Raw genomic sequence first — 20013 nt, 5'->3', positions numbered from 1 at the left:
GAACTTAATGTGGACTTTGTTAGAGTTTTGAGACTCTTGTCCCACATTGGAGAAAACAAGATTCCCAATGACCTTTATATATGTTTTGTCCTCTACAATATTAGTTAAGTGTTGGACCACTTGGAATGGGAATTGAGGCTTGGGCCACCAATTGTGTGGATTGGGCTTGATGACTATACCATAATATTAATATTAATTAATATTAATTAATCAAGACAAGGGCCTTGGGCCTTGGGCACTTGGGGCCTAATAATTAAAATTAATCTGATCAATTAGTTTTAATTTTCGAATTAAGTTTTTAATTAAAATTAATTAAAAACATTTTGATTAATAGACACAACTCTTTGGAAAGAGTTGTATAGCTTCAGATACATCCAAAATGTATTTGAAAAGGTATGAAAGAGCCTATATAACTGGAGTCCTCAGTTCTATTCCAGGCATCTTTTATTTCCTTCCTCCTTGCTTCTGTACGAAATTTCCAGAGAGTAAACACACAAAGCAAATTCGCTAGAATTCTATAATCCAGTACGGGTTGTAGAATTAGGTAGTTGAATCCTGGTCAAGCAGACGTTGTTGAACCACAAGCACAAGAGTGGGACGGAAATACTGTTCGAAGGACATAGCTATTACGCTAGCCTCTACCTTCTGTAATCAAGTTAGTACCATTGATATTCTTATATTTAGTTCTGTATTTCATTTTGCACAGCAAGTATTTTGTTTAATAAATATTCTACAATTTCGAGTTCTGTTATTTTTATTTATTTCTAAATTGTTCTCCAACAGACTTAACTCATCCACAACAATCCTTTGATAACAAGAAGTTGGAATAACTTGGGGCGCAAGTAATCAACTTAAAACACAATTGTTCTACATCTGCTATACTGAGGTTGCAGTGGCACGCCTAACACTTAGTTAGTTTTGATTGTGAATATCAAGGCCTACACCTAAGCCCCATAAAGGTACCTTTCAAAACTAACTTTGTTCTCTTCTTGTAGCACATCAACAAGTAAGAGCCCAACTACACATCCAAAGTGCCAATCCCTTGGGGAGGTGTTCTGAGGTCCAAGGAGCCCTCTCACTGACCTTTTCCCACTAATATTATTTTCTATTTGTCTTTTGTTTATGTACTTTCAATCTTCCACTCGTTATCTCGATTGAGGATGAAATCGAATCTCTCTGTGCATGTTATGAAAATTTAACCTCATCCATGCGTTTTGCTAGTCTTAATTGGTAGATTTGTTTGCTTTCAATTTCTGTTAGTTTCATTTTTTGGAAGTTTTTGTTGTTTAATTGTTTGGTTTTTTTATTTTTTTTATTTTTACTTTTTATTTTTGTTTTTGTTTCAATCAGATCTCATTATTTGATCGTCTATTTGTGGTGGATTTGATTAGGGTAACAAAGGAATTGATCTCATCGGTAGGTAATCACTAATTCCATCATCTTGCCTGCCTTAGAGTTTTTCTATCAGGGAAGTGATTTTTTCACACACAATTTATTGCTTTTCACGTACATATCTTTATTTATGGTCATCTAATTGAATAAATCAAACAGAATTAATGGTCAGAATTAAATAGGAGTGTGTAAGAAGCTAAAAAGAGTTTGAGAAAATCACCTCCCCTTCTATAAACCTATAAAAGCTATAACAGTAACCAAGCGACGTAAATGCATTTTCAATTTGGTGAAATTTGTCAATGTGTTTTCGATGTTAGAGACTATTGTAAAGTATTTAAATTCATTTAGAGTCCATAGTTTTACTACGCGAGACTTTTGTCCTTCATAATTCAGATATGCAAGGTTTTTGTAGTATTTTCAGGGGAGGTTTCTTGATGGACTCTTTTTGAGTCTCTGTTTTATTTAAATTTGTTGGATATATGGTGCAATTTTTGTTTTAGGGTATTTTGTTTTAGAATCATATTACTTAGCTCCTTTTGTGATGTAATTCTTTTGACAAATCAAAAGTTTAGGAGTACTGGGCTGGCTTGGTTTATTTGTGTTTTCTATGTCGAATGAAGACTAGTCTTGCAGTTGATTCTAGGGGTAAACCTTGGGTGAGTTGGTTGGCTTGGACTTCAATCCCTAGGCCAACACAATAGGCTCAGGTTTATAATATTAAAACTCATTCCACTTAGAAAATGGGCAAACTAACCCACCTCTAGTTTGTTTTATTAAAACCTAAAAATTGAAATTGATTACGAAACAAGTTCTTAGGTTTAAAATAAAAATAAAAACTAAACAATTGAAAACGAAATGATCGTAAAAACAACCTCAAATTACTCTAATCTATAAAAAGTTATATCTTGAGGATATTTGAACTCAACAGCAAATGATTGACACACTACAGTAACCCCAAATTAATTATTCCGATAAATTATTCGTTTGACAATTGATAAGATCCAAATTAATTATTTTTTAATCTCTCTCTTTCTCTCTCTCTTTTTTTATTATTTTTTATTTTTTATTTTTTTATTTTTTTTGGTAATTGAAGGCATGTTTAACCTCTAGAGAAAATTGAGGTTCTACCATAAAAAAATTGTTAATATGGGAAATAGTCAGCTACATATAATTACATACAAGGTTTGTCCTTTTCATTATGTAAGTTTGATACTCTTAACACGCTAGTGTGGCGAATTTTCAAACCTAGTGTGGAGACAAAAATGATTTAGAAAATCTTGGGGTTGACATGCATACTTTTACTTACAGTTGACAAAAATGTCATCAATAAATTGGCAAGGCCCACATTCGTTCCACACATTGTTCAACCATTAAGAAGACCTGACTTGCTGACTATAGTTTCTCCAAGCTCAGCCGCTCATGGCAACGAGATAAGGCGAGGAATTAAAGATATAATTAATCACTACTTCCTGTCTTTAAGCTTTCCTCATTGAAGACATATTCCTTTATTCAAGGAAGCACAATCATATTAAACAAAGGATTCTCCAAAGATAATTCTTAGATATTATTATATATTAAATAGTATCCATAATGATTATTTTTAAGCATCTTTACGATATTCCAACATCTTAAAGATACTTTCCTACTACATGGGTGACAAACTTTGACCACTTGTATGCTAACACATAACATGGGAATCACTACACATGCGGTCAGCCCTATCTCCCTATAAATACCTCATTCTACACAGTTCTCAAGTAAGTTGAAGTTAACTTTGCTCGAACCGCCGTGTGTGGAGGAAGTGTTTGAACACGACTACCTACAAAACAATAAACAACCGTAAGCAAGCCTAGGACCATGGGGTGCGCCGACTAAAGGATTTTCGACAATCAAGTTAGTGAACTATTTTAGACTCAAGCAGCAGACAAGATAATTTAAGTGTTAGATTGTGTTATTAGGGATTAGCCTAGACGGGTATATTTATACCGTGCTGAGAGAGACCTTTTTACGACAGAATCTTTATTCTAAATTGCAAAAATCCTATAGGATTTCTAGGAGTAGATATTGCACCCTGTTAGGAGTTATGATTACTTGCGGCACATGCCAATTCCTAGATTGTAGAAACTCCAAGACTTCAAGGATTTGATTATGTCCATATCTGGATTAGACTACGTGTCTTGTGGAACAAGCATAGTCATCTAGTGGAGTCGCTAAGACTTTGTCTATTGCCCCAAAACAAGGGGATGGTGGCACCATTGCTTCGTTTGATCTAACTCCGTGCAGAGTTGGTGAGTCCATGACTGGACTTCTGAGATAACTGTATTTGGATTAGCCTTACTTTGGCCTTAGAAAATCATGGTCCCACAATTGCCCCCAACTATGCATCTGAGAGGTAACTTATTCCTCTTGAGGATGGATTGTTATACAAAGACCATGCCTTTCAGAGTAAGTTGGAATATATGTCGTTTATTCTTCTATCTCCGTATGTTGATCCGACTTTTGGCGTTAAAATGGGTAGTTGAGTTGCTTTGATTTTTGCCATGCAACCTCAAAAGTTGTGTAAACACACCTATAATGATGACAAAAACGTCCATTTTGCTTACATACTTCACAAAAAGTAATTGCGTGTTTCTTCAAGTGGCTTCGATCCTTGCACTTGTCAATCTCAATATGAAAGATGTGGGACCATGATTTTCTGGGCCCATGACACGTGGAAAGAATGATCGGAATGTTCAAAACCCATGGAGTATAGTCCAGTAAGATAGGCTTAGGCCTATTAAAGATATTACTTGTTTCCCAAGTAAAGGAAACCCTAATTAAATATCTTAGGAATTGGGCAATATTGGGTATCTTATCCTAGATTTCCTCCTAAATAGTCTCTTGATTGATGAAAATTACTCTCCGTACAAGGACTCTTAAGATCCATACAAATACACTAGCCTGGGTATTTATCAAGGGATGATAACTTTATTCTTTGCAAGAATATCATAGATATCCACATACATTTACATATTTCCCTTTACAAAACCATAATACACTTATTCTTTTTATGCCTAATAGAGATCCTGACGCCGCCATCCACGCATAAACATGTCCATAGAGAACTTATCTCCTCATGCCCTGTTATAAGTTATTCGTCAAGGATGGTTCACACCATTCTTTCATGGAACTACACCTATGGTTTAATTCTCTTTTCCGGAGATATGTAGGAAGTCCTTCTAAGATTCCACCACCCCCCCCCCCCCCAATTAACTTCATTCTCCCTTTGTTGGTGATCATAGACAATTCTGACTTGGTTCTCACCTCCGTCCGCGGATGTGCGCAAATTTGGTTCCAACAAAAGACCTTTCGTATTCAATGGAGAGATCATTCAGTGGCTTGCCTTTACATAAATGTCTCCTCTTTAAAATTTCCATAGTCATTTTTCACTTTCACACCATGGAATTTATGCGTCTTAACTAAAGCTTTCTCTCCACACCCAAACCAAAAATGGAATTTTTCCTCACCAGTCTCTGCCGAACGAAGCTAAGTATTACTCAATTTAGCTGTAATTCCATACTAATCCATCCCCTCATATCACCTTCCACGCAATTTTTACATATGGGTTGAATCTCAACAAAGTGTTGATTTTCTAGAAAGGGTTCTCCGTCACCACTTTCTTCCTCATCCTTTGCTTTTGGACGACGACGGTGGCGGCACCTTATCAAAATTGATGATCCTAGGCAAGTATGCTAGGATTTTGATAATAAACATGTGCTTGCACTACCTTTTTATCTATGAAAAACCCTAAATCAAATAAATCTTTCTAAAGTAAACAAACTTTGAGAAATAAAATAAGCAATAGAGAAAAATACGAGTAATGTTGATTCGGAGAAACATTATCTCCCAAACTTAGCATTCATAAAGTATTCTCATCGCAATATCTGAAGTACCACCTTACTCTAGTACCAGGAATTAAACATTAAACTCATGAAGAATCTTTCACTATGTGCCTACCAACACACATATATTGGAATTAAGAACTTCAAACCATATCTGAAACAACCTGCAAGAAATAAATCAATATCAACTTTTTACCTTTCCCAAGATTTTGGAACAAGGATTCTAATACTTGTAATGTAGTACTAGGAAGGGATTTCTTTCCCATACTGGATTGTGTGTTTGTTTTAGTGAAATGTAAATGAAAGTTCTTTAGAGACTTGGTCGTCAGCATATGGGTCAAAAATACTTTTTGAATCTTTTTTTTCTCAGACCTGAGAGGTAGCAATCAGACTACCTTAACTAGTTTAGCTAAAACATTTATGGGTATCAGCGCTCTGTTGGAATAAAATTCCTTATAGGGATTGTTTAGTCTGGATTCCCTCTTCGGACTTGCTAACATCTGATGTTGCATAACATACTTGACTTAGTATGTTTGTCTGGGATAGAAGCTCAGAGCCACCTTCAGAAGATTTTTGGATCGCCAATTTGACTATTCCCTTAAATGGCGTAGATCTCAGGTTTGTGTGTTATCACTCACAAGTTTGCTAGTTGTATAAAGTTTTCAAGCAGGTTTTCGAGCGGGTTTTTCTTTATTGGAGCCTTTTCCGGCTCTTTTTGCCTTAGCCTTTTGGCGGTGACTAAAATGATCCTTGTTCGGACAACTGCCATTTAGTAACCTCATATTACAAATGCATTACAACTTTCTGGCAACTTTTGATCATAAGCTCAAAGTACACTGCCCATGGAACTTCGCCTCAAACGCACAAACATGTTTTCATGTCAGACGACTTTCGATCGAGTAATGAAGTCAACAACCAGTTTGGAAGCATCAACATTACAAAGCCAGGGTCTACAGTGCACGATGAACGCAATATCTCAACGCCCCACGATGCCAAAAATCGCGGCCTAGACACTCTTGCTAGGATTGCATGCCTTGATGAAAGTTGCGCAAATAGTTTGCACTTCTATGGCTAAAGTTTTGCAAGATGCTTCAAGCAAGCACAGTTTCAAGAAAATTCAAGGAAATTGAATAACGAAGATGTAGTAAAGTGAAGAAAATGGTAAAGTTTCTAGAAATTGATAAACTGGCATGAATGCCATAAAAATTTGATACAAGCTAAATAAAGGAGAAACAAAGTCTAGACAAAAAAGAAAAGAAAATTTCCAAGTTTTTAACGCAAACTACTCATTAGTAGCTTCAACTTCGGCACCTTTGTCACATCCTAGACTTGCTCTGCCATAGCATGATATTGTTCGCTTTGGGCTTACCATTCTCTCAAGGTCTTGTTTTTTGGAACTCACGAGCAACTTCCCAGTAGGTCACCTATCCTGGGATTGCTCTCGCCTAATCTTGCTTAACTTGGGAGTTCCGATGGAATCTGAAGCCAGTGAGTTCCTAAAAGGCCTCATGCTATAGGAAGGAGAGCATGTACTTATAAGGCACATCACCCCTTCTCCGTTGGTCGATGTGGGATCTTACAATCCACCCTACTTAAGGCAGAGTGGCTCTGATACAATTCTGTTACATCCAAGTCTCAGCTCCGCCGTAGTAGATTTTGTCCGTTTTGGGCTTACCATTCTCTCACGGTTTTGTTTTTGGGAAATTATGAGCAACTTCCTAGTGGGCCACCCATCCTGGGATTGCTCTCACCCGAGCTTGCTTAACTTCAAAGTTCTGATGGAACCCGAAATCAGTGAGTTCCCAAAAGGCCTCGTGCTATATGGAGGTAGGCATGTACAGATCTTACAAGCTTCATCTTCAACTTTTCCATCTACAGCAACTAAGAAATCAAACTTGAGCAGATTTTCTAAGGAGATCGAAAAATTCTTCAAATATTCTTCAGAGAACTGATAATCAGGAACCATCCTTGAAGATGATCTACATACCCCAACTTGTAGATGTCGGCTTGAGCTAGGGATAGTGCGCTTTCATGGCTTAATTTCTCGCTCTACAACTGCTCATTCACCTTAGCAAGGTCTTCGTTAACGCTATGTAGTTCATGAAAGCCTTTATTTAAGAACTCCTTGGCAAGCAACACGTCATTCAAATCCTTATCCTTGGACACAAATTCATGGGCAATCTTCTGAAGACGACCAATGTTGTTGGCAAAAGTTATAATTTATTAATCCTTTTCAAAACAAGTAAAATGAAGCTCAAGTTAACCTTTTCCAAATCTTGGATTTTCAGTAAGTCTAGTTCTCTATCCTTTTGTGCAGATTCCATTGTCTTTTCGCTTACCTTCAATAAACTTCACCCTACTTGATAGATCAAAGAGCTTATGACGTGTTAGACCTCAACTGCCCCATGTCAACCTTGTGGCCAATTTTGAAGACATAACAGAATTCATCAATAGTCAATTCCAGATCAAAGAACTTACTAAGGTTAAAGAATCCCACCATTGCATGAACTGCATTGGGAGAACATTGTGCATGAGCACACTTCATGGACCATATAACCTTATGGTATAAGTGCAACATGGAAAAGTGAATCCTAACGTGAAGTAGTATGGATGGAACCTGATAGCTCTCCCCTCTTAATAAGTAGCCTCATTACATAATTGTTGACTACTTCTATCCTTCACATGCTTTATATGGACACTGGATGAGATTGCATACTTACAATCATTGAGGAAGTCCCAGAACAAATCATCAGAGTTAATCTTTACATTAGCGACTATAAAGTATCCTACTTTCCCATAAGATCCACCTTGGCGGTACCTAGGTGTGGGATATTCAACACAAAAACATTCTGAAAAAAAAATTCCTACATAAAAATACCGAGAAACATTCAGAAAAAAGGGGGCGGAATGGAGAAAGGAAAGGGACACGGGTGGTCTTGCTTGGCGCGAAGGCTACTGGTTCGGGGGTAGGGTACGGTACTAAAGGTCCTTGGACTTCCAGGCAGTTTTTCTTTTGGGTAGCTGTTCACCGTTGGATCTCGCCAATACAACCCCTATAGTTTTCGTTACCGAGATATCTTTTTTTCATTGTTCCCAGGGATTTTTTTGGGTAATCCGCTCCCATGCTGCAAACAATCAAATCTGAACTAAACCTTGTTGCTTTTCTTTCTTTCCTCGCGGGTAGGAAGCACACCAGCACCGTGTGTTACGTGATTTTACTGTTTTTTTTACACTTGACTGGGTGGACAGTTGACCGGAAGATAACTTTGATTCGTCTGGCCAGCAGGCGGGTGGCGTGCTTATCTTGTGTGACAACACTACAAAGCGAGTGGCTCTTCTAAGTGGGCAGCTGTGTGACAACACTCTAGAGAAAGCGACGCTTTCATGTAATATGTTATGGTCTCAATGCCCTTACGAGGTAATGATGAGTTTCACGTGTTTTAAGCCTGGCCCGTGCGCGATTAGGAAGATTGGCCACAATCTAAGTGGTACCACCCACCCTACCCTACCACCTATAGGCGGCCGTCCGTCCTACAGCCGCCCGACAAAGAACTGTAGTGATCTTGAATAGGAATCTTACAGCGATAGATAGAATCACCATAAAAATACCACTAGATCGAGCACCAGTGATTTCATATCCAGTCAAAATTTTGGCTAATTGATCGAAGTGGGTAGCTCCAGTAGACCCATAGATCATGGAATAAATAGGGTGGGTAGGCCCAACCACCACACTACACGTATAGACGCGAACCCCTTTGTTATCGTACGTGTGACTCTCACCGCGTACGGCTCGCACAAAGACTCCTAAATCCATCCTGAGCCTTTTCTTCCACCTTTCCTATCCAATCCTCAATCAAACTTGCGTTCCCCAGGCGCTATGAAATGGGGGTCGTTCCTCCGCCTATCGTATGTATCGGCTTGGCTTCATCCAAAACCAAGGGGGCATTCCGGCGGGCGCGTGCATGTAGGAAAGTCGACCACTACATAAGCATAAAGATTACGACTACAAGCCAAGCCGGAAGCAACTCGTTTCTATTCTCGTTGGGATTGAATATAGATAGGGAATCTATAGATCGTAGTAGTTCGCCAACCTCTCTAACTAACATACGATACAATTTCACTTCACGGCACTGCCAAAAAAAAAGAAAGAGCGTTGCTCGGTGGGCCCCCCTACGCTGGCGAATGCCTCATTTCTCTTCTCTGAAGTCTACAACAAACAAGTGGGAAAGGCAGGATTCGAACCTACATAGAAAAACTTCAACAGATTTACAGTTTGTAGCTTTTGACCACTCGGCCACTCTCCCCTTCCCGGGCGGAGGCCCCCTCAATGAATCAATAAAAAAAAACTTATTGATTTGATTGAAGGGAACTAATACTATTTATTAGCTTAGCTAGCATTCCGGGAGAATCTAGTCATTTAGTCAGTTCATAACAATCTCTATAAAGCAAGGGGCAAAGCTTCATAGATAGCTTCCCCCCTTCGTCGCTTATGGCGAAGCTGCTAGTTCATGAGCAAATGAATGAACGAGCCATGTTCCTAAAAGGAGTGACCATCTTTATGTTTTCTTCCCTTCCCTTATCCCCTCAAAGCTCATAAGTTGGGCACTAGCACTTTACTAATATAATAGTAAGGCCCTTCCGCTGAGCGAAGTTGCGCCCTTCTCGAGCCTACTTAAATAGCTTACGCTTACCAAGCCTAGTCTACTAAAATAGGGTTACATCAAGCTTTCCCCCTTTGTTTGTTGTGGGTCACACCTCACCGCAGACACTAAATGAAATGAGTGGAGATCCTCCTTCCCCCTGGTTAATTACCAAGAACTTCGTTGCCACTAGTGGTGAAGAAAAATTCTACCATCCTACCCCAAAACACCTCTGAGCCTAAAGAGAAGAGAGTTCAATCTATAAGAAATTGGAAGAGCTTTAGCCATTGGACTACATCCTACCTAAACAGTAACCTTTTTTTTGTTCGTTCTTCGGTGGAGACAAATTCCTTCCTGCGAGGATCGCTCGGCCAAGGCGTGCCAGAGGAGCTTCAAGTGACGGGTTGTCGAAGAGCAAAGAATCAAGTCACTCGAAGCTTTGCCCTTTGCCCCATGTTGTCCCCCTCTAGTTGCCCCCACCCAATAAGCCAAAAAACGTTGCAGTCACTTGCCCTTCTCGTTCTCATAAAAAAAAAAAGTACCATACACGCCGTTTGCCGGCGAGCTACCCTCGCCTACCTCATTTATAGGCACTTTTATCCGCCCGTGCGTCTCGTGACTGTAATGGTTAGGGTTGGCTCTGCTCGCCAGTTGTGCTGCGTGAGCCTCCAAGCAAGCAAAGGTTTTCGGGGTGATCGCCGCGCGTCCTTCCCATGCTCCATGACAACGGCGGTGCCCCGAAACAAAGGGGCCACCCACCCTTTCCCCTAAGCCTTTTCACTCCCTAAGGAATGAACGGCCACATCTAACTCTGTCCACAAAACTGGAATACGAAAAAGATCCACAATGCCATCATTGTATGGCCAATAGTAGTACATGGCTTGACTTAGCATCTTTCCTATCTTTCTCTTTCCCCTTTGATTTAAGCAATTTGACCCCCTCTATCCTGCCGCTTAGAAAATTTTAAGCTCCAAGGCTTTGAGATATAATTCACTGCCCGGATTCTGCAACTAGTCTAGCAGCATACTGAAATCATCTCGAGTTACTATATCCCCGGAGCTAACCCTTTGAGCAAGGCTTTGTGCTATGTCCAACCAGGTGTATAGGTCACGAGTAAGGGAATCCTTGAAATACGACTCCGCCTTTAATCGCTGGGTGTCGGCTGAGTCCAGCGGATGCGCCTGTGGCAGGTCGACTTCAGCCAAAAAGTTCAGGATTTGTGGCTGGGTCTGGATATGGTTCTTTAACCTACGACGAATCCCTTTTTTTAATGCGGGCATCACTCTTTCCTTTTACTTGGCTTTTGTTGACGTCAATAGAGACTCTGTACTCTGCAACTCCGAGGCGGTATCCAACGTCATATGGATATCCCTTTGACGCCCCTCGGTCCTCACCAGCAGTATATTAATAATCGTGGAGTTAGGCCTTTCGCTCCACACCTCACTATGTTAAGGGTTTAAGTTGCCTAAGCAACAAGAGGGAGATGGGAATCTAACCCAGCTAGACCTTTTCCCAAAAAATCTGATGAAAAAAATCATGAGTAACTGTATCTTTCACATCCTTTTTAGCTTAGTTGGTTAGAGCAGCCCTTCTGGGTTTTATACTCAAAAGTTCTATTTGGTTCTTAGTATCACATATCTTTTAAAGCAAAACAAAAAATGCACATTACAGATGAAGGGTGGATGCTCATTGACGAAGGGTGGATGCTCGTTGGCGAAAAATCCCTCCACTTTCACTCGTTATAGTATGATGAAAAAGCTCTAAGAATCCAATAGAGTCAAGGAATCTACTTTTGGCAAGCTTATTCAACTTGATTTTCTACAACTCTTAAGTGCAGTGTAGTAGGTGCGGAGCATTTGTGGTGCAAAAATTAATTCATAAAATCATGGAGTTGACACATGGATTTTTATTCCAATTGACGAGAATGCCCTCATTAAGTTGGCGAGCCCCACATCTATTCCACCCATAGTTTAACCACCAAGATGACTTGAGTTGCTGACTATAATTTCTCAAAGCTTCACTACCCATGACAAGGAGATAAGCCAAGGGATTTAAAAGTAGAATTAATAAATAATTCCTACCTTTAAGTTGTCCTCATTTAAGACATTTTATTTTATTCAAGGAAGCACAATCACATTCAACCAAGGATTCTCCAAAGATAATCCTTAGATATTATTATTTATTTAATAATATCCCTAGGGATTATTCTCAACATCTTTAAGATAGTTCAACATCTTAAAGACACTTTCATACTACATCCAATGGATGATACGCTTTAGCCAATCGGACTTCAACACATGGCACGGGAATCCCTACAATGTGACTGGCCCTAGCTCCCTATAAATACTCCACACTTCTCAAGTAAACTGAAGTTAGTTAACTCTATACAACTCAACTTAATGATTTAGTAGTTTTTCTTTTCACTTATATGTAGGTTCGACATATTATGGCTTAACTATTTTTGTGACTTAACTCCAATCTCCCGCTCTTTAATGCAAATTTATCGTTTGCATGAAAAAAGTAGTTTTCTATTTGGTTGAATAGAGTACTTATCCCGAGAGTCCCGTTTTCCTACAGTCTAGGAGAAGAGGTTTGCTGATCCTGATATATTTAGTCATGGTTCGATTTTATCCAATGGTAGAGGACAAAGTACAACAAAAAACAGTTATATAACCACCTATCATTAAATTAAAATTGAATGATAAGTGACAGCAATTCTCTTAAATCCTTAATTAAATTAAATTTCTAAAATACTTTTTCATTTTATTTTTTAACGTTATCAGCATTTGATATGGTCACGGTCATGGTCCGAAATGCCGATAATATCGGCGATATATCGCCGATATTATCGGTTTTTTAGGGTACCGATTTTTTTTTCTATATCCAACAGGTTTTCGGGATAATATCGCGATATTATCGAATTTATCGATAATATCGGTGGCTGACCCTCGGAGAAGAACGCCGGAGCTGTAGAAGCTCCGGCCGACTGTAAAACAATGTAAAACAGGACCGATCTAGGTATGAAAATGAAAAAGAATACGAGATGAACATTTGTATATATGAAATTTGCCGTGAAATCATCAGAGGTGTTCGGAAATTGAGGCGACACGCACGGCCTCGCCGGAGTTCGCCGAGTTGCAGAGATGAGAAGGAGAGGGAGAACGAAAGACGACGGCGGCGGCGGCGATGCGGGTCTTGGACCATCGGCGCAGAGAGCTAGAACGAAAGACGACGGCGGCGGCGACGATGTGGGTCTCTGTGCGTGTGTGTGGGAGTGGGAGAAGGATCGAGAGACCTTGGGTCTCTGTGCGTGAGTGTGTGTGTGTGGGAGAAGGATCGAGAGAAGAGAGAAGGAGGATCTGTGTTTGTTCTTGACGGGGGAAATTGACGTGGGAGAACGGAGAAGGGGGAGAAGAGACTCAGAAAAGATAGAAGGGAGAAGGTTCGAGAGAGTCTGAGAGAATACGTATGCGTGTGAGAGGTGAGTGTGCGTGGGATGTGTGCGTGGGATGTGTCATGTCGGTGTGTGTGTGTGGTGTCGTGTGAGGTGAAAGATGTCAAGTGTATATAGACATATAAATATTATGTAATGCATTTGTAACCTGTAAAGCCTGCAACACCAATAATATATTAATATTCTTACTTTTTGGTTTTAGATTCTAGCAATACTTGCAAAAAATTTATGTGGCCCTTTGATGTGGTTGGGTCATCTCATCTGAGATGCCTGACTGATTTTACATTATGTCCATAACTTTTTGCAGTTTCAGACTATGGACATCAAATAATACTGCTTTTATAATGAAACCGTGTCTGTGTGCGTGAGTCCGTGATTTTTAGGTTTCACATGCAGAACAGTGTATCATTGTCTATTATATTCTTTCATGCGGCACGCCTTATCAGAGGTGGAGTGATAGTATCAGAGAGGCATTCAGCATTTTCGTTTCTTCTTCTTCCCTTACCATTTTCAAAGCTATTCTAGATCCATTCCAAAGCTTGAAAACAAACGGTTCCATATTTAAGGTAAGTTTACAAACTTAAATTTATATTATTGTAATTTATACAACAACAAATAAATTTGTATGGACTCGTATGTTAATTTTTTTAAGTAATTAATACTATCATGTTAAATTTTGTAAGTAATTAAGTAATGTTAACAATTACATGTTAATTTTTTTAAGTAATTAAGTAATGTTGTATAATTATTCCCTAGGATAATTTTAATATGTTTAATGTTATTTATTATTTTATTTCCCTTACCATTTTCAAAGCTATTCCAGATCCATTCCAAAGCTTGAACACAAACGGTTCCATATTTAAGGTAAGTTTACAAACTTAAATTTATATTATTGTAATTTATACAACAACAAATAAATTTGTGTGGACTCGTATGTTAATTTTTTAAAGTAATTAATACCTGCATGTTAATTTTTTTAAGTAATTAAGTAATGTTAACAATTACATGTTAATTTTTTTAAGTAATTAAGTAATGTTGTATAATTATTCCCTAGGATAATTTTAATATGTTTAATGTTATTTATTATTTTATTAATATTAGGTTTTATTATCAAATTGGATTATTATTCATTAACAATAGGTTTTTTTATTATCAAATTGAATTATTATTCATTAATATTAGGTTTTATTATCAAATTTGATTATTCTTCATTAAATTGGATTATTCATTAAATTGGATTATTATCAAATTGTATTATTATTCATCACCATGTTTTATATTAGGATTATTTTTAATTATCAAATTGGATTATTCTTCATTAATATTAGGTTTTATTATCAAATTTGATTATTCTTCATTAAATTGGATTATTCATTAAATTGGATTATTATCAAATTGTATTATTATTCATCACCATGTTTTATATTAGGATTATTTTTAATTATCAAATTGGATTATTCTTCATTAATATTAGGTTTTATTATCAAATTTGATTATTCTTCATTAAATTGGATTATTCATTAAATTGGATTATTATCAATTTGGATTATTATTCATCACCATGTTTTATATTAGGATTATTTTTTTATCAAATTGGATTATTATTCATTAATATTAGGTTTTCTTTAATTATCAAATTGGATTATTATTCATTAATATTAGGTTTTATTATCAAATTTGATTATTCTTCATTAATATTAGGTTTTATTATCAAATTTGATTATTCTTCATTAAATTGGATTATTCATTAAATTGGATTATTATCAAATTGTATTATTATTCATCACCATGTTTTATATTAGGATTATTTTTAATTATCAAATTGGATTATTCTTCATTAATATTAGGTTTTATTATCAAATTTGATTATTCTTCATTAAATTGGATTATTCATTAAATTGGATTATTATCAAATTGGATTATTATTCATCACCATGTTTTATATTAGGATTATTTTTAATTATCAAATTGGATTATTCTGCATTAATATTAGGTTTTATTATCAAATTTGATTATTCTTCATTAAATTGGATTATTCATTAAATTGGATTATTATCAAATTGGATTATTATTCATCACCATGTTTTATATTAGGATTATTTTTAATTATCAAATTGGATTATTCTGCATTAATATTAGGTTTTATTATCAAATTTGATTATTCTTCATTAAATTGGATTATTATCAAATTGGATTATTATTCATCACCTTGTTTTATATTAGGATTATTTTTAATTATCAAATTGGATTATTCTTCATTAATATTAGGTTTTATTATCAAATTGGATTATTCATTAAATTGGATTATTATCAAATTGGATTATTCATTATATTGGATTATTATCAAATTGGATTATTATTCAGTAATATTAGGTTTTATTATTCCATATTATTTGTATAATTACTTAAATTTTTACAATCATTTTCATTTTCATTACTTCGTATTTAATTCTTCTGTAGAATAACTTTATTATTTAGGTTCTCTTATTTTATCAAAAAATAATTGTCTAATTTTCATGAAAAATTAATATAGGTACATTTAAGATGTCAAGTGGAGTTACTAAACGTGATCCAGCTTGGGAACATGGAGACCCAATAGACGGAAACAAACATGGCACAATTTGCAAATATTGTGGTCGGGTAATGAAGAGTGGCGGAGTGACACGACTTAAGTACCATCTTAGTGGATTAGATCCAGCAAAAAATGTCCAACGATGCGATAATGTCCCCCCAGAAGTGAAGGCATTCATCAGCACATTATTAAAAAATAAAAAACAGCAGAAGGAAAAGATAACACATGGAATGGAAAATATTCGAGCTGGGCTACGAGGAGAAGTCATTGGCCAAGCGGTTGACAGTGATGATGATGACGATGAGGACGAATGTGATGATGACATGGGACCTGAAGAACGACGCAGTTTGAAACAAGCATTACGTGCCTCCAAACAGTCAGCATGGGAAAGAGAACACCTTCATAAAATTCCTAATAGGGGACAAGGTTCTGGGACAAGTGGTGGTGCACAAATGAGACGGGGAGGCAGTCTTAGAGAATCACAACCAACATCACCAATAGCCCCAAGTTTATATAAGTCATCCAACGCACGTCAAAAGAGTGTTTGGAGTTATTTCAAGGGAGGTAATGTGAAGGAGGGAATGGGGCGTCTAATTAGCAAGTTCTTTATCTATGAAAATGTCCCTGCTGAGAAAGCATCATCACATCATTTCAAAAATATGGTAGTGGGATGTCAACAGGCCGGTGTTGGAGTACAACCTCCCACTCCCTATGAGATAAGAAACAAATATTTGGATATGGAGTATAAAGACATTGGCGAGTATGTTAACAAGTTGAGGTCAAAGTGGGAAACTAATGGTTGCACAATCATGTGTGACGGATGGACTGGGCCGACCAGATTGTCTATCATCAACTTCATGGTATACTCCAAGGGAAAGACAATTTTTTTGAAGTCTGTTGATGCTTCAGACCATATAAAGAACTACAAGTATATTTACAAATTATTGAGGGATGTAATCATGGAGGTGGGAGAGCATAATGTTGTCCAAGTCGTGACCGACAACGGTTCTGCATTTGTCAAAGCTGGAAAAAAGTTAATGAAGCATCATAATGTGTTTTGGACATCATGTGCAGCACATTGTATTGATCTCATGTTTGAGGCAATGGGGAAGAGAGAGAATGTTGCTACTGTGGTCAAAAGAGCTAGAACGATCACAAATTATATTTACAATCACGGTTGGTTATTGGCAAAGATGCGTGAATTTTGCAAAGGAGAAATCATTCGTCCAGCTACCACTCGATTCGCCACCAACTATATTGCATTAGACAGCCTACTGAAGAAGAAAGCAGGGTTGAAGCAACTATTCACTAGTGACGATTGGGCCAACCACAATTTCAGCCGCTCAAATACAGGTCGTATGGTGGAAAGTATAGTGCTTGATCATGCTTTCTGGACTCAATCAGAACATGTGTGCCAACTGTTTGAACCTCTTTACAAAATTTTACGGATCGTTGACACAGAAGTGTATCCTACCATGGGGGCAGTATATGAGTTGATGCGTGTAGTGAAGGATGAATTGGAAAGAAAACATGGTGCAAGGTGGGTCATCAAGATAATTGAAGATCGATGGTATAAAACATTGTACCACGATTTGCATGCAGCAGGTATAAATTATGTCATAATTTGCAATTCATTTCTTTAGTTGCATAAGTTTTATTTCTCTTATTAGAGTATGTGTTTCTTTGAACAGCCTATTATTTAAATCCTCGATACCAATACAGACCCGGTGTTGGAGATGATGGTACCCTTATACGTGCTGTACATAATGTATACTCTAAATTAGACCCTGCATCACCAGCAGTTGGCCAATTTGGAAATGAGGTACACAATTACTTAAATTATAATAATTACTTAAATTATAATATTAATAATTACTTTGTTGGATTAAACTAACATGATTTATTGAATTCAGCTAACATGGTTTAAAGATGCAAGAAGAACTTTTGGAGAACCAACATCAATTGCTGCTCGAACAACAATGTCTCCTAGTGAGTGTAAACATATTTCACTATAAGTTTATAATAGAATTTGTTCGAGTTATTAGGCTTATCAACATTGTTTTTCATTGTAGCTGAATGGTGGATCATGTATGGGACCGATGCACCAACTGTGAGAAAGTTAGCAATAAAAGTATTATCACAAACAGCTTCCTCATCTGCTTGTGAAAGAAATTGGAGCACATTTGCACTGATACACACAAAGCAAAGAAATAGGTTGGCGCATAGTAGGTTGGAAAAATTAGTTTATTGCTACTACAACATGAAGCTTCAAATTCGAGATAAGGAAGCTGAAATAGATCATGTCGACCGTGGTGACCCACTAGATGTGTTTGATATTGTTGGTGAAGATGATGATACGGAGGGTAACCAACTTTTTCAATGGATTAGACCTCTTCATTTAGATGATGATGAAGGCAACCCAGCTCCCAGAGTTGCTGAAGAAGCACGTAATGAAGGGATAAATGTAGAAAGAGTATTAGAGGAGGAGGTGGGATCTAGTAGCGCTGACTCTTTGGATGAACTTTTCCTCCCAAGACCAAGAAACACTGGAATTCCACATTCTTCCAATCCTACACAACCACAACATCGTGCTGATACTAATGATAGCTCTAGTACAAGATCAGGAGACTCACCTACCACCGGAGGTGGGAATGATGAAGGACATAGTGGAGCTGGAGGTAGTGGAGCTGGAGGTAGTGGTGGTGGATATGGAAACTATTATGGACCACCACTTCCCGAATATATGAGCCCCTTCACTGGTGAGGCAAACTTCACGCATGCAACACAGGATGATGACCATGGCAGTAGGCGGGCAGGACCAGGAATTGGTGCCATAGGGAAGGACTATACTCGCAGAGAAAGAGGCAAGGGGATTTTGTCAAGTCAAGAAGATGACTCGTTATCTAGAACTTCAGACTCTGTTAGATTGGGAAGTAGTAACTATGGTTATACTCATAACCAACCATTTCCCTACCCTTCATATCCCTACCCTTCATATCCCATTCCTGTTGGGATGGAATCGAGCGACTCATGGAAACAATCCCAGCCTCAATCTTCAAATGATTTTTCTTATGGACAACCTCAACCAATCTCGGATCCATATGGGTGGCATGTTAACAATTACATGCAAAACTATTTTGGGGATTTATCATTTGATAACTACTCTTCACAATACACTCATTCTACACATAGAGATGATGAAGATAGTGAAAAATTTGAACCTCATAGGAACTCTATGTGGTACTAAAGTGTAAAATATTGTACTAATTCATTATATATAAATGATTATGGTGTGTTTAGACTTCTTTCATTAATTACTACATATTTTCTACACTCATAATGTTTGTCAGATCGCTATATAATCAACTTGATAATGTTAAATCCATCATGCAATGCATTTCCTTCCAATTTTTTGTGATAAACTAATAGATAATTGACTAAATAAACATCCTACAAAGTTTCAATAAAAATTTCCAAGTTTTTCTTACAATTTCCGTGGTTTCCATGTAATTTTTATCGATATCGATATTTTACCGATATTTCCATCGATATTTCCGTGTTTTCGGATTGCCGATATTTCCGATATTACCGATATTTAATACCTTGGTCACGGTCAACTTTTTATACCTTTTATAATTGGTCTGTAGTCTTGGTCTTCTTAAAAAAACATGGCACAAGAATCAAAAGTCAACCAATCAAATTGTCAATATAGAGACGTACAATTTCAAAATAGAAGACTTCCATATACAAATCACGACTATGTACAAATCTCAAAAAAGAAATATTTATTTTTGGGTTCTTCTCAATTCACTACTCTCAAATAGCGTAGTTTTCAAACTTTCATATATCACGTTTTTTTTTTCTTAAGATATTAATTAGGAGATTGGGATGATAAGGTAAGTATCTTTGATTGGAGAAATTATTAGATGGTACAGCATTACCACCTGGCACTGACAGCTGGTAGTACCCACCAATAAATGCATGACATGTGGCAAGTTAATTATTAAATAAAAATTAATGGCTGGATTTTACAAGAACCTAACGCCGTTAGGTCTCTGCCAAAAAACTAATGTC

At 37.1% G+C, this 20013-nt stretch overlaps 1 protein-coding gene across 2 annotated transcripts; it reads left to right on the top strand.

The window, feature by feature from the left end:
* Positions 1-13805: 13805 nt before the first annotated feature.
* LOC139188927 (uncharacterized) lies at positions 13806-19249 on the top strand. 2 transcript variants are annotated; one of them, XM_070807014.1, is made up of 6 exons: positions 13806-13933; positions 14182-14231; positions 15901-17544; positions 17631-17761; positions 17853-17928; positions 18012-19249. In XM_070807014.1, the coding sequence occupies exons 3-6, from the start codon at positions 15912-15914 to the stop codon at positions 19184-19186; spliced, it is 3015 nt and encodes a 1004-aa protein (XP_070663115.1). In that variant the 5' UTR covers positions 13806-13933; positions 14182-14231; positions 15901-15911; the 3' UTR covers positions 19187-19249. The 2 variants fall into 2 exon arrangements, with proteins under 2 accessions (XP_070663115.1, XP_070663116.1); XM_070807015.1 differs by having other exon boundaries at positions 13812-13933; positions 14191-14231.
* Positions 19250-20013: the final 764 nt, after the last annotated feature.

Source organism: Malus domestica, chromosome 10, assembly GCF_042453785.1.
Source record: "Malus domestica chromosome 10, GDT2T_hap1".
Taxonomy (NCBI): Eukaryota; Viridiplantae; Streptophyta; class Magnoliopsida; order Rosales; family Rosaceae; genus Malus; species Malus domestica.
The sequence above is the reverse complement of the archived record's forward strand: the minus strand, read 5'-3'. Positions and strand labels throughout refer to the sequence as shown.

Coding starts and splice junctions, on each gene's coding strand:
- LOC139188927 (XM_070807014.1), top strand. CDS start 15,912: ATGTCAAGTGGAGTTACTAAACGTGATCCAGCTTGGGAACATGGAGAC. Junction 17,545..17,630: donor CCACGATTTGCATGCAGCAG/GTATAAATTATG, acceptor TTCTTTGAACAG/CCTATTATTTAAATCCTCGA. Junction 17,929..18,011: donor TCGAACAACAATGTCTCCTA/GTGAGTGTAAAC, acceptor TTTTCATTGTAG/CTGAATGGTGGATCATGTAT.